General features: G+C 43.2%; 1 protein-coding gene across 1 annotated transcript in view; it reads left to right on the top strand.

Moving 5' to 3' along the window:
* Positions 1-14,778, top strand: part of Plekhm3 (pleckstrin homology domain containing M3) — a 175,399-nt gene that overhangs the window by 140,381 nt on the left and 20,240 nt on the right. Inside the window, exon 7 of the mRNA XM_075951185.1 lies at positions 10,861-11,018. Coding sequence (XP_075807300.1) covers positions 10,861-11,018 — 158 coding nt within the window. The remainder of the gene's footprint in view (positions 1-10,860; positions 11,019-14,778) is intronic.

Below are 14,778 nucleotides of genomic sequence, written 5' to 3'. Positions count from 1 at the left end.
TGAAAAGGATGTGAGCAGAGAATAAAGCCAGGGAGCACCCGTTAGAGGAGGTCCACTCTGACAAGATAACCTCAGCTACACTAGCTGCAAATGAGTGCCAAAAAATGTTCTAGTGAATTCTTAGAGAACTCAGCATGCATCCTAACTTACTGACACCCAGTCTAGTACTGAAAGAGATAAGATTAAATGTGCAGAATTAAGCGATAATTATGTAAACAAAAACCAGCCTCAAATTACCTGGCATTAGATATGACTGTTGACTCTCCCTCTATCTTAGAAATCGTTCTAATTGAGGGGGCAGTGTCACCTTCCACACCTGAAAAACCCCAAGTAGGGAACATTCTGAGGAGGCAGCCAAGTCTCCTTGGATACAGCCTCAAGTCTGCTGTGGTCAAGACAGGTTCACTGAGAGGAAATTGTGTGAAGGTAAATGCTATTAAGAGCAAGTATAAACATAGGCTATACGGAACCAAAAGAGAGGAAAGTTTTCTACGTTTTAATAATATTTCAAATATACATACACAGGTCAGGCGGCACTGGGGAGCCAGAGGCAGGCCAGTTCTGTGAGTTTCAGGCCAGCCTGATCTACAGAGTGAGTTCCAGGGCAACCAGGGCTACACAGAGAAACCCTGTCTCAAAAACAAAACAAAAAATTCCACAAATATACACATGCAAATTTTATGTCTTACTGAACTAAACTCTCAACCTCAGAGTTATATTTTAAATTCCAGCTTTTCTCATACCCATTCTCCAAAAGCAGCTTTGGTTAACTACTGATAATCTGTCTTTCTGGGCAATTCTATACTTTTTTATTTACAAATGCCACTTTTTAAAAGTGGAATCACACTATGCTGTCTTCTGTAGCTTCCCTTTTCCATTTCACAGTCTAGCTGTGGGCACGTGAGTGTCTGTGGATGTTTGGGCAAAGGTTTATTTCGGTCTCCTAGTTGGTTGCATGCTAAGTCAGATCACAGGCAAGGTAACCCGGGTCACTTGTGGTCGTTATAAGGATATTCACTGTGTGAACACTCCACATTTTCTAGAACACTTGAGATAACTTCATGATGCTGTCATAAATTTTTCAACTTTTTAAAACAATTTTTCCTTTTTAAGATGTAGCATCATCTTATATTGTTACTTATAGAACTTGTAAATTACCTGTTAAACTTGGTCTTGATCTTTTTCTTATTAATTTAAAAAAGAGCTTTGTATATTGTGGAAATTGGTACTTTTTCATGTAAATAGAAAATGTTTTCCTGGTTTTCATTATTTTGTAAATTATATATTAATTCTTTTTATTTTATATATTAAGATTCACCAGTCTTATAGCATCTCATGGTAAAAGTACTTTTCTACATTAATATTTTCTTGAATACATTTTTATAGTTTTATAATACTCTTATGGTTTCCTTTTTATATTTAAAACTTCAATTTATCAGGGATTATAATGTTTACAAATTTATTAATTTAGCTTTATTTTGCTGTAACATCATTTATTAATTTATCTGTCCCCACTTCATTGTGCACTGAATTCCCATATAGCTAAACCCCTACCCTGGGTCTACAGAGGCCTGGGTACACACCGTCACAAGTCAGATGTGTGGGAATCCTCCGGGTGTTTACTGACTGTTGACACCTTGAGGCAAAGCCTTAAAAACTACCCACAGCCTCAGACGATGATTTGAGCGCGGAGAGCACTGGTTCAGTTCATGTAGCAGGCTTGTTTTTCTTCATCAGTAACCTAGGGATTTATTAGAGCACAGCCTTCTAGCCAGGAACGCACTTTAATTTTTCATTTAATCTCAGGCATTGCTGGTCCCACAAAAGCAGCTAAGTAATAATAACGTTAAGTGCTTACATTGTACTTCCCATCCCCAAAGTGCTATCTAAACATTGACTAATTAAATGCATTGACGAAAGGATCTGCAAGGAAAGCCGGGCTCTGGTTGCACACCTGTGAGGGCCCGGCCTGAAAGGCCCCTGCGTCTCTCTTTGAATGGCACTCAGCACACCAGGGAATCAAAAAGCTGCTGCCATCATTTCACTTCTGTTGAAAATTTCCTAGGGTATCTTCTAATTAGCCTGGTGGAACTCACCTTTATCTGTCCCCCAGATATTCCCTTTCTACATTCCTGGGGCTGTTCAAACCTCTTTTGATGTTTGCCCCCATGGTTAATCACAAAATCATAGACTCCTCAAACTTAGGGGCGCCTTGTTGATCATTTAGCTTTGAATGGTTTAGCACAGTCACTCTGTTTTGTACATGAGGAAACTGAGGCATGGGAAAGTACACAACCTCAGAAAAGTCTCTTAGCTTACTGGGACGTCCCTGGGAACAGAAAGCAGGACTGCTCTCTGTGCTATCTGTGTTAGCATCCCCCCTTCAGTCTTTTCCCTCATCCTCCCCTGCCTTGCCATCTTATCTTTCCACTTCCACGTCTCTCCTGACTCTGTGGTCCTTCCTTATATCATCAGAAAAAGGTTGCTTTTGGTGTTCTTCTATTTTTCTCTCTCTCTTTTTCAGTGGGGTCTGTTAAAAGGTCTCATACTGTCCTCTACTCAAGTCCCTGCTGGAAACTCTTATTTCCCCCATATTTATGCATACAGAGAATTGCCTGGTTTTGCCTTTTTTTTCCAGTTGTATTTGTCTCAAGAGTTCAGCCAATAAGACTATAATATATGTATAAGATCATCTCTATATTGAAAAACCTCCCGAAGATGTGACCATTGAAAAGAATTTTTGTGCTGTTGTTCCCAGTGCCAAAGGTAGATCTAGTACAGATCAAACTATTAGTGCAGCCCCGCAGGCCTGGGCACACCTTTAATCCAGCAGGGGTGAGTGGATCCCGTGAGTTCAAGGCCGGCCTGGTTTGTTCGGTGAGTTCCAGACCAGTGGACTAGATTTTAAAAGAATACTAATAATTAGTAACTATAAATGAAATGAGAGCAAACCTGGGACTCCGGGACTGCATGAAAGGGAACAGACATGCAATGACCTAATCCAGACCTGGCCTGGACCTCCAGAAATCTTCAGGAAAGACCCTTCCTCATTGTGAAGGGCTTTTAAGAGAGGAAGCCAGAACTGCCACTAGCCAGCTGGGTGATGGCCTCCCTTCTTTGAGTCATAATTTTTCAAGTATTAAATAAAAGGGTGAATTTAAGTGACTGGGTCTTTTTCTCACTATTTGATAAGGCAATAATGCTGAGCCAAAATGAATGGTAGAAGATTAAATCAGATTTATCTCAGGCATGTAAGTAATTCAACAGAAAGCAAATTCTACTGGTCATCCTTGAGAATGTTCTAGAACTGTCTCAATTTTAACTATTTCCCCACATATACTGGAGATTACACAGCCTGTTGGGGGCTTAGATATTGGAGCCACGTAGTTGCACTTACTCTGCAAGTGCTTCCTGAGTGTAAGGCTTGACAGTCCTGGACATGTGCAGAGAGCTGTGTGAAACAGGTTCTGTCTTGTTATTGCTATTACCAGTACTATTACCATTACCATTACCATTACTATTACCATTACCATTTCCATTACCATTACCATTACCATTACTATTACCATTACCATTACTTATTACCATTACCATGGGCACTCACAAATCTACCCCATAACACTAAACCACATCACATTATAGAAACTGTCACCCTTAGTGGAGGATCAGGTAAGAACCCTATGGTGATGCCATAGTCATCCCCCAGCCCAAAGACTGATAAGCCAAAACCTCAGTCCTGTTGAACAGTCTTGCCAAGGAGGCAGGAGGGTGGGGACTGATTAGAGACACACCTAACACTGAAGCAGGAGGAGGACCTCAAAGGTAAATTATAGAAGAACAGAGGGTTTTGCCCAACGTTCTGAAGTAGGAATTCCTATACACTTTTGGTGGAATGCTTCTCCGCTTTTGAGGATTTGTGAGTAGAATTTAGAATGAAAGTACAGAATATTCTCAATTTGAGTTCGCGTGTCAAGGCTCGAGCAGGATCTATGTGCTGTTTGGTGTTTGTTTTGTTTTGAGACAGGGTCTTGCTCTGTAGCTTAGGCTGACCTCAGCACTCTAGCCTCCTCCCTCCACCTCCAATGCTGTCATTGTAGACATTGACACTAAGGAAACTGCTCTAGGTCGTCAAGCATCTTTCTGCCTGCCTGTGAATGCGAGGGATGCACACATCTACAAACTACAACCTTCTGCAGTCACCTGAGAAAATGCAAACTGGATTATATGAGAGGTTGTGTTACAGCACGTGACTGTTTAGATGCCTTCGTTTCTTTGAGTCTTCCTGTTCCTGGTGGCCTTGTTCAACATGAATTGGATCTTCTGAGTAGGCTTTTAGAGTAGAAGTCATTTTGGTCCAGGACAGTAGACCTCTTTATCCCAGAATTCCCAGTAGTGTCCAGAATCTAGATCTTGCATAATGGCCAAGGAAAGCTTGATTTCAAGTGGAAATGACTTGACAAATCAGAGGGAAAACATTAGCAGATGCATAAAATAAATTTGAGAGAGCCTTTTCCTGTGTGACTTCTCTGGGCATTCTCTCTCTGCTCCGTCCCCCTCCCTGTGGGCTGTGAACGTTGTGATAGGCCAAAGGGAAAGGTAAACAACACGCAGAGCTGTGCCCTCCTCGCTCCCCGCAGGTCGCCATTGGCTGCAGACATGAACATGACACTGCAATTTCCTGGTGCCACACATGAGTAATAAGCAGCTCTTTCTGAAACTGTGGTCTGGAGAAGTCAGCACTAGGTTATTTTTTAACTTAATTGTAATTTTTGATTGGTCTGCAAGAAAGTAAATCAAATAAAGGCTGTTGTCTTAGTCTGCAGAAAGCCATAGGCCTCAAATTCCAATGCTGACCATCTTGACCAGAATAGAAGAGGGGAAATGTGTGGATCCCCAAGCTGGAATCTCAACCAGACAGCTTTTATGGGCTGTTTTTGCACCAAGAAAATAAGCATATTTAGTATAGTTCTCAGATGACTGAATCATGTTAAGTGACATTTGACTGACTCTCAAATTCCAAGAATACTTTAAATGATTTAAATGAATTTTTTAAAGGAGAATCTAGTTGTCAACTTGATATTACATTTTGTTCCTGCCCAACAGTGCAATAGAAAGATAAAATTTTAAGTCACAGTTGGAGTTATATATTCTTTGAACACCCAGTCAGTAAGGCAGCTATGAAATAGTTGTCTATGTACACTCCCCCAGGTAAGTCAGACTGGTACCTTCTTTGATCGGTACAAGAAATCAAGTCCAATGGAAAACAGAACTAACCTCTCCCAGCAGTTTGGACATCTGCCTTTCCTCAAGGAAGAGTGGGTATTGTGGAGAAGCGGGCGAGTGTGAGGAGACGGGCGGGAGAGCCCACACATGCTTCCTGCTAATTGCTTTGTCGTGCTCTTGTTCACGTAGACATGCAGTTTGCAGGAAGTGCATGGGAAGGTAACTAAGCCTTGTCCCACAGGTCCAGTTTCCTTCTCAGAGCCAGCTGACCATGTCCTTACAAAAGCACCTGAGGCTAGAGATGAAGAGTCTTTCTGACTTTTGCCAGGTGGTTACATGGTTAGATCAATCTGTGATTAACTTATTTGCAAATCTGAAAGGAGTAAAAGATGATCCTCAGGTATTGCTAAGATGCGATTTTAACAGGTGATTTAAATTGAGTTAGTCTTTCCAAGCCTTTCTCCTCAGCCGTAGTGAGATGTTCACCCAAGTCTCTGTTCTCTTGTGGACCTGAGCAACATCAGAGGCCCTGGATGTCTGCCTCCCTTCACCTGGTCATATCCAGACAGAAGAACAGTGGGGCAGGTGCCTTTTGAAAGCTGACATGGGAGCGGTGTACCTTTCTTTCTTACCCCTGCTACAGATCTAAAGCATTAGAGAAAAATGAGTCAGAATTGCTGATGATCTAAACAAAATTAAGACAAGCCAGCAGCCTTCTGTCGCTTACTGACCAACTGGCGTCTGACGGCCAGGATATTAAACCCGATCCTTTCTTCAACCCTGTATGAACTAGCTGGTTTTAGGTGAGAAAGCCAGAGCTCAGGGAGGCTTAATAACTTGCCAGATTCCCAGCTGGAAGGGAGAGAGCTCTCTCTCATTTGTGCCCAGAGCAGCCTCACAGTTCCCGGATGCGGAGATGACAAGGTGCGGTGGGTGAGGAGAGCTGTGTGGTGTCGGCTTCTTTGGAGAGTCTGTAGTGAATCAACTGCTTAGCACTAGACCAATACATCAGAACTGTCGGGAAGCAAACCTGTGTGATGGCTGTTTCGTTTTTTAGCTCTCTTTGACCCATTCTATTAAGAAAGTACTTTTGAACTCACACCTGTAACTGTACTGATACAGAGGCCAAAGCAGGATTGTGAGCTTGAGACCAGCCTAGTCTGCATAGGAAGACCCTGTCTCAACAACAAAAACAGAATACATTTGTACTTTATTTTGTACCAGTCAGCTGTGGCTTGCTCCCAGTTAGACTACAATCTTGTGGGACAACTATAGCCCGTGTAGAAAGTCTGTAAGAATCTCTTAATGCTGAACCATGTAGCGGACTGTTATCAGTCATAGAGGCAAACCAGTTCGGGGTAATGGAGTAGAATTCGGGTCCTCCCAGCTGAGTTTCCTCAGGTCTGTGTACTTTTTGGCTAGTGCACCTTCTCCCATTTAACTGTGCCTTGCCCATTGTCTTTCTCCAGGGGTCCTCGTACCTCTGTTCTGGTCTTCATTCTCAGGTGGAAACTGTAGGAGTAGACTGTGCTTGGGTCTCATGTCAGGCCACCATCCTCCTAGTACTTTAGTAATGGAGTCTTAGCCTTACAGCACAGCAGGATGGCTGGGAGGGATTCAAGGGTGGTAGAGGGGCAGCTGGGGGAGGCTGGGGAGGCTGGGGGAGGCTGGGTCTTACATTTTAAAAGGAGCCTTAACGAGTGGCACCACGGAGCCCACTTTTCACAGTGCAGCAGCCTCTAGACCAGAGGCCACCACAGCCAGCCCTCTCCCCTCTGCTGCTAGCCATTGCATTCAAAGACAGTAGGTCCTTCTTCCTGGAAATGTATATAAGTATAACATTTTCCTTTCCATAATATTAATGGAATGATTATGAATTCTAAAATTAACTTGAAAATATGACCTCACTCTCTGGAAAAAAATCTTTAAGCGAATTCAGCTGTTTGGAACAAGGCCACAAACCTGAGATGACAAATGAGAGCAGCAAATCAAGTAGGAAACTGTGAAGCCGACCCCTGCCTTTCAACAGTGCTGCCTTGGTGCTCCTCCGCCCAACGGCACAGTAGCCGGAAATGCCGGTGACATCTAGACAGCCCCAGCCCCAGCTGCAGGCAGCCAAGGGAAAGGACGGGGCAGCAGCATCGTTGCTCAGCAGGGCACTCGGTGCCTGGCAGCGAGAGGAGATCTCAGCTGAGGCTGGGCCCACTCTCTGCTGCAGAGCAGTCTGCTCTCCTGAGCCATCCCATGTGGAAGGACCAGGTTGTGGGTAAGAGTGGTCAGATGTTCTCACATTTGTGTGTTCTGTACACAAATGTTCAACACACTATAAGCAAGACAGTCATGTGCTGTAGCAAAGGAGCAAACAACCTTGAGTTTCATGTGTCATCGCATGGTGTGAAAGTAAAGAGATCTTTGATAGTTGTGGCTAAAAATGGGTTTGGGGGCCAGGCAGTGGTGGGGACACACCTTTAATCCCAGCTCTCAGGGGGCAGAGACAGCTGGATCTCTGAGTTTGAGGCTGACCTGGTCTACAATGTGAGACCCAGGACAGCCAGAACACAAAGAAACCCTGTCTGAAAAAACAAAAAAGGAGGGGGGCTGGGAAGGTTGACTCAAGTCCTATTGGATCAGAGCCACAAAACCTACATAAAGTCTAAGTGAGTGGCAGCACCCTCGTAGAGGAAATGGCCTGGAAGGAGAGGAACAAGAGCAGGCACGATCGCTCACAGCTGAAGATGCCTAAGATTGATCATGCGAGGTGGCTTGGTATGTGGACTCCTGTTTTAGAGACCTTGCAAAGCAACTGAGACATAAAGTCTAGTTTTACATAGTTCTCTTGTATCCAGCATCAGGGACATAGTAATTTAGCAAGATACTATTACATCAGGGAAGGGCTTTTGATAATGATAAAATGAGAAGTCACTGAAGACTTGAGTGGAAAGGTGATATGTTATGAAAGTGTTTTGGAAAATTGACTAATGCATGTGCTCAGCAGATTAAAGACTGGCTTCTGGGGTTAGAGTTGGGTTATTTTGTTAATCTAGAGAGGGTGGTAAGAGTCTAGAGCTGGTCAAACTAGGTTAAAAGGACTCCACATGAACCTCAAACATTATGCTGAATGAGACCACACACACACACACACACACACATTGTACATGATTCTGTTTCTATGAAATAGCTTTATAGGGACAGAAAGTAGATTATCAGTTCTAGAATTTGGGAGAATAGAGTAAGGGGATGGTGGAGACCTAACCTCTACATATGGAAGCGCGGGGAGGGCTGTCTGTAGTGAAGGATACAACTCCATAAATAAACCAAGGTTTAAATTTAAATGGATGGATCCTGTGGTGTGTGAACTATATCTCAATAAAGCTGTTAATTCAAAAAACGGGAGAGGAAATGAATAAAGCCTGATGAATGGCAGGGATCTGGGTTTGATGGAAGTGAGTCAGTCACTGTCATTTCCAGCTTGGCTGTCAGTGAAATAACACAGTTGCTACTAACACTATTTTTACTTGAAATTTATGCTTTCGTAATACCCCAAGAAATATATAGATATGATTATCATTAGTGAAAATTCAGTAGTATGATTTTTTTTGTCACTGGATACAGATATCCTAATATTCTAGCAATAGCTAAAGTAATATTCAAAAATTTAACCTTCAGCCGGGCAATGGTGGCGCACGCCTTTAATCCCAGCACTCGGGAGGCAGAGGCAGGCGGATCTCTGTGAGTTCGAGACCAGCCTGGTCTACAGAGCTAGTTCCAGGACAGGCTCCAAAGCCACAGAGAAACCCTGTCTCGAAAAACCAAAAAAAAAAAAAAAAATTTAACCTTCAGATAGCCTAAAAGCAAAATGGAGTGGCTTCTTCAGAGGATAAACTGATTCCTATCAGTAATAATAAGTGAAACATTAGTAAAAATGGAGTTGTGTATCGGGTGCTGTGAGACTAGATATTAGAAATTAATTTTCAAAGGGTCATTAGTTTCCCCGGGTGGGATTAAATATGCATCAGTGACCATATCAAATTGGTGAAATATTTCAGGAGCCTTCAGAATCTTCATATACTTGTTTTGATGACTTCTCTATAGAGAAAAACTTAGGTCATGATTCTCAGCCTCTTCAGATCCTGGATGAGACCCTGGGGGTCGCACATCACCTGGTCTTACCAGGTTTTCAGACCATCCTAAATCTTTGAGCCTCTCAGAAGGGTTGTCACCACAATGCAGAGTCGGTGCTGTGACACGGGGGGCAGTGTTTGGCTGGGCACGTGTGTATCATGTGTTGGTGTTCGGCATGTGCCTTACTGGGGTTATTCGAGGTAACAGTCCCAGGAAAACGGAACTGAAAGAGGTCTAATATACCTACAGCTTCCCGTAGGTTATGGAGAGAAGAGAGACAAAGAGTGGGAGAGGCTGGCCTAGCTCAGAAAACAGCCATCATAATCTATCCTTAAAGATTTTATAATCACTTTTTGTATTTAGTGCAAAATGATATATATTTAATACTGTAGAAAGGCAAATACACAATACACAAAGTGGCAACCCAGCATCTCTGCGTTACTTCCTCCCCTGAGTTAACCATTGATTCCATCTGTTTTCCTGATATCAGAATAAGCAGATAAGCAGTCATTAATGGTGCAGAAATAAAGGGCTGGTGTGTGAGGTGTTGAAGTCTTTGAAGCTCGTGAATATTCATTAGGTGCAGAGTAAGATGATTACCATGGTTCCAAAGTCACAGACATTTGCAGGCCAGCAAGTAAAATGACAATAGGAGGAGCCAACAGGCACACGCATGGCTCATGGTGGGACCAGCGAGCTGCCTGTGCACAGCCCATGCCTTGTCAAGAGCATGGAACAAGGCTCATCACCATGCTGGAAATCAAAAGTAGACAAAAATTGTTTTGTTGTCGCTATTGTTCTCAATGTGAAAACCCCCGTTGTAAAAAAAAAAATTTTTTTTTTTTTTTTTGGTTTTTCGAGACAGGGTTTCTCTGTAGCATTGGAGCCTGTCCCGGAACTAGCTCTTGTAGACCAGGCTGGTCTCGAACTTTCAGAGATCCGCCTGTCTCTGCCTCCCGAGTGCTGGGATTAAAGGCGTGCGCCACCACTGCCTGGCTCCATTGTAAAAATTTGATTATTACAAACTGAAAATGGCCCTCCAACAGGTTACACCCTCTTTAAATTATCGCATTTACCAGCAGCAAGAGGAGCTCGTTCTTCTGTATCTGCTGAGTGTTCGGGAGAGAGAGTGGAGATGAAGTCATATTGGTTCACTAGGGGAAAGCTGTGTGCTGACTTAATTACTACATCCTACTCTGAACTTGGTCTCCTCCAGTGGGGCTCATCGTGCCCCACACCACACTGCAAAATCAGAGGAGCACAGAAAGAGCTTGGCCATCTTCATTTGCAAGCTCCTGAGGATAAGCTGGTTCCTTCGGAGCAAAGTCATGTGCCCTTGAACTGGGAAATTATAATTACAGGTTTCCTGTTGTGTAAAGGAAAAACACCCCTTCCCTTCCCTCCCCTCCCCTCCCCTCCCCTCCCCTCCCCTCCCCTCCCCTCCCCTTCCCTTCCCACACCTGCAAGACTTGTGTTCTCAATGCTGTGCCTTCTTGTCCTTTCCTCTTTCCACAGGTGATAGAGGGAAAGCTGGCACCGTTCTTGGGCAAGGTCATTAAATTCGCCACCTCTCATGTCTACAGCTGCAGTCTTTGTAGCCAGAAAGGGTTCATCTGCGAGATCTGTAACAATGGCGAGATCCTCTATCCATTTGAGGACATTTCGACAAGCAGGTACAGAATGTGTCTCGGTCTACGGAAATGTGTCCGAGTATCACGTGTGCTTTGCTAGAGAGACACCCAGCTGCCATCAGATTCCTCTTGTCAGTCTGCTCCTGTGCTCCTGTCTGTTTCCAAGCCTTTCTCTCCATCTTATGCGGGGGTGGGGGTGGGGTAACAGAGCTATGAAGGAATGCCGCCTTGCTCTGGCTTAGCAGGCAACAAACTGTGCTGCATGTTCAGATTTAGTCCTGGAGTGGAGTGTGGAGAAGAAGACTCCCACCCAGCTTGCCAGAGCCAAACAATTAGCATTGGGAATTATTAGAGAGACTGTCTCAAAAAACAAACAACAAAAAACCAGCAACAACAGAAAGAAATGGGAAATGGTCTCCTCAAAGGAATGCCAAGCCTAGATTGACTGCTAGAACTGCAGCTTAAGGCCTAGGTGAGGAGCACGTTTTCCATAGACACAGCAAAGATAAAAGTTTTAGGGCCTAAAGAGAGAGAAATGGAAAGTCATGAGGCTTAGTGTTCTAACCAAAGTCATGTTTGGGCATCAGCACATCCCTAGTAGATGGACGGCTTCCCACTAACTTGGATCAGTTTTTGCTGTGACTTCTCTAGACTCACAAGATAATACGTACCGTTTTTCCTTTCATCCAAGAACATACTAGAAATACTCTGTGTGTGTGCTCTGGCTTCTCTGGCCACAAATGTTATGGCTCATTTTTACCCTGCAGCCCTCACTACATTGCGGCTCAGGACGGAAGGTGAGGCATGTAACCAGGCAAGTGGAGCAGAGCCGTCATGCTGAGAGTTGACTCGGCCCTTTGGCCGCTCTTTAAACCCAGAGACTATTTGTAAACATCCAAGAACACACATCAGCCCATACATAGAAGGATCTACAAATACACAAGTTTCCTGAGCATGGGTCCTTTGCTCGTAGTATGTAGATTAGATCCCTTTTTAGATACACACTCTTAAGATAAGAACTTATACACAAATGTTCACAGCAAAAGTACCTATAATATCATAAAAAGGAAACAACCTAAATGCTTATCAGCTGATGAAGAAACAAAACTTGATGTATGCTCCAGTGAACGATGATTTTGCCTTAAAAAAATTACGTGAAATTATTGCATGCCACAACATAGACTTCACAGAAACTGGATGCAAAAATCCACACTTTGTGTGATTCCCTTTTTATGGGATGCCCCAAATAAGCAGATCCAAACTAGACTTGTAGTTGCCTGGGGCTTCAGAGAGGGGTGAAGGCGGTGACTTCTAATGAGCACAGAGGTTTGATGATACAAATATGGTAGGAGTAGATGGCAGTGATGGTCACATGATTTTGTGATTGCTAAAACTCATGAATCAGAGACCTTGGGGACCAAACTTTATGGCACATGAGTGACATTGTGGTAAAAATTAATAGTAAAAATTAAGATGCTTCTAAATGAATAAGCCCTATTTTGGGTCACAGAATATATCTACTAAAAGTACACTGTGTGTTCTCTAGCCCAGAGGTTAAAATTCACGGGGGGAAAAGGGCTGAAGACCCGTGACATGTCAGAAAATCAGCAGTGCGCTTCCAGAAGACTCCTGGGTTAAAGGGGCAGTCACAGGGAAATGTGTGGAGTATGTTTAAGTGAATGAAAATAAAATATGGGCATGTGTAATGAAGCTAAAGTAATGTTAGGCCAGCAGGTTTGTTCAGCTTCTGGTCCATGGCCTGTGAACTGCATGAGGCTGCACAAAGCCAGGACAACTATGAACGCCGCCCAGCACAAAGTCGTGAGCTTCCTTAAACATTATGAGAGTTCTCTTTGAATTTGACTGGTTCTTGAACATGGACTTTGCAGATGACAATGTCATATCCCAATGTCAGAAGGTTAGATACATCTGGCTTAGTGAACCTTAGAGCTATTAACATGTATAGTTGACAAAAGGATCTCAATCAATAGTCTAAATGCGTATGTCAAGAAACTGAAGAACAAACAACCCCAAACAAGCCGAAAGAAGAATATAGATCTTAAAGATTCAAATAGACTTACAACAAGACAGAAAATTATTAATTTTAAAGCCTCCTAAACAAAGGCCACATGACTTCACCTTTGAATATTTAAAAGATAATAATAGTACTTCACACAAGAACAAAGGAGCCAGCCTTCAAAACAAGGAACTGACTTCACACACACGTCCTTAGCGTGTATGGTAGAACTTCAGGGAGAAACAGATACATGTGCTGGGACAGAGGTGTTAGTCCTCTCGAGGACAGCTCCAGCAGGCAGAGACTCCGTGCAAGCGTGGACTTAAACCAAACAGCACCGTCTGGCACGGGAGCTAACTGACATCTACATACCTGCTCAGACAACAGAAGAAGGCATGTTCTGCTCAAACACACGTGGGGCGTTCACAAGAGACAACATTGTGAGGTGTAAAACACCTGAACAAATTCTAGCTACTAGAAATCATTCAGAGTCTGTTCTCAGCTCATGTACTGACTGAGTAGATATCGGTGATGGGGGAGGGGATGGCTTAGTGGGTAAGAGTGCTTTCTGTGCAAGCCACCTGACTTTGAATTCCCCAGTACCCACATAAAACCTGGCCTGGCCATGTGTACCTTTAACCCCAGTGCATGGGGTTGGAGGCAAGCCAAGATAGACAAATCCTGAGAACTGTCTACGAGCTGAAATGATAAGCCTCAGGTTCAATGAAAGATCTGTCTCGAAACAATCAGATTGACAAAGGCAGAGGAAAATAAGTACCCATTGTTCTTCACTGGCCTCTGCATGCATGCGTATAGATTCATGTTCCCACATACACATGTGCACCTATATCCCACACACACTATTGAAATCATTAACAGAAAGATGTGGGAAGAATCCCAGAGCATTTGAAAATGAAACAAAAAGCTTTGAAATAATGTGAGTTGAATATATTTGTTCATATGAAAGCATGCACATGGATGTTTATAGAAACTTTAATTATCCAAAACTGTAAGCAATCATGAGCCCATGAGTAGATGCATGGGTAAACAAATTGATATGTTGATACAGTGGCATATTAGCTCCCTATAAAAGAAATAAGTGAACAGGCCACAAAATTCTAAGGACATTCTAGAAAATGGGAAGTTGTAGAGACAGTAAAAAGATCACTGGTTGTCAAGACTCTGGTCTGGGGAAGGGTCACTAGGAAAAGCAGAATCTGTGACTCTGGAACTCCAAAGGCGTCTGGAGTGTTAGGAGCTTTGTCCAGGGGAGTGGTGATTCCAAGATCAAAGTGGCATAGTTTAAACAAACTTTCTTAGAATAGAAAACTTGGGAAGAAGTGCAGTTTCCCCTCACTGCATTCACCGATCCCTCTCCTGCTTCCCCGCTAACATAGCGTGCTGCATCTGTTGGAGTTAGTAAATCAGCGAGTCATCGTAAGCTAGGAGCCGTTGGTTGTTTTGTTTTTTCACAGTTTCTTAGTTTTTGCTAAATCTGTTTTCTATCTTAGGATAGTACATTATATTTCATTTTCATATCTACCTAGACTGAGCTATGACAGTGTCAAAGATTTTCATGATTTTGATGATCTTGACAGTTTTGAAGGATACCATTGGGTATGTATGTCTGTTTTGGATTTTTGTTGTTGTTAAGATTAGTAGACTAAGGGCAGGCATGGTTGGGCATACCTGTGATCTCAGAAACTTGGGAGGCAATGCAGGGGATTGCCACAGTTCAAGGCAGTGTAGCCCTGAGCTGCATAACAAGTCCCAATAGCCTGGACA

This window comes from Microtus pennsylvanicus, chromosome 17 (genome assembly GCF_037038515.1).
Source record: "Microtus pennsylvanicus isolate mMicPen1 chromosome 17, mMicPen1.hap1, whole genome shotgun sequence".
NCBI lineage: Eukaryota > Metazoa > Chordata > Mammalia > Rodentia > Cricetidae > Microtus > Microtus pennsylvanicus.
This window is presented reverse-complemented; position numbering and strand designations above follow the sequence as displayed.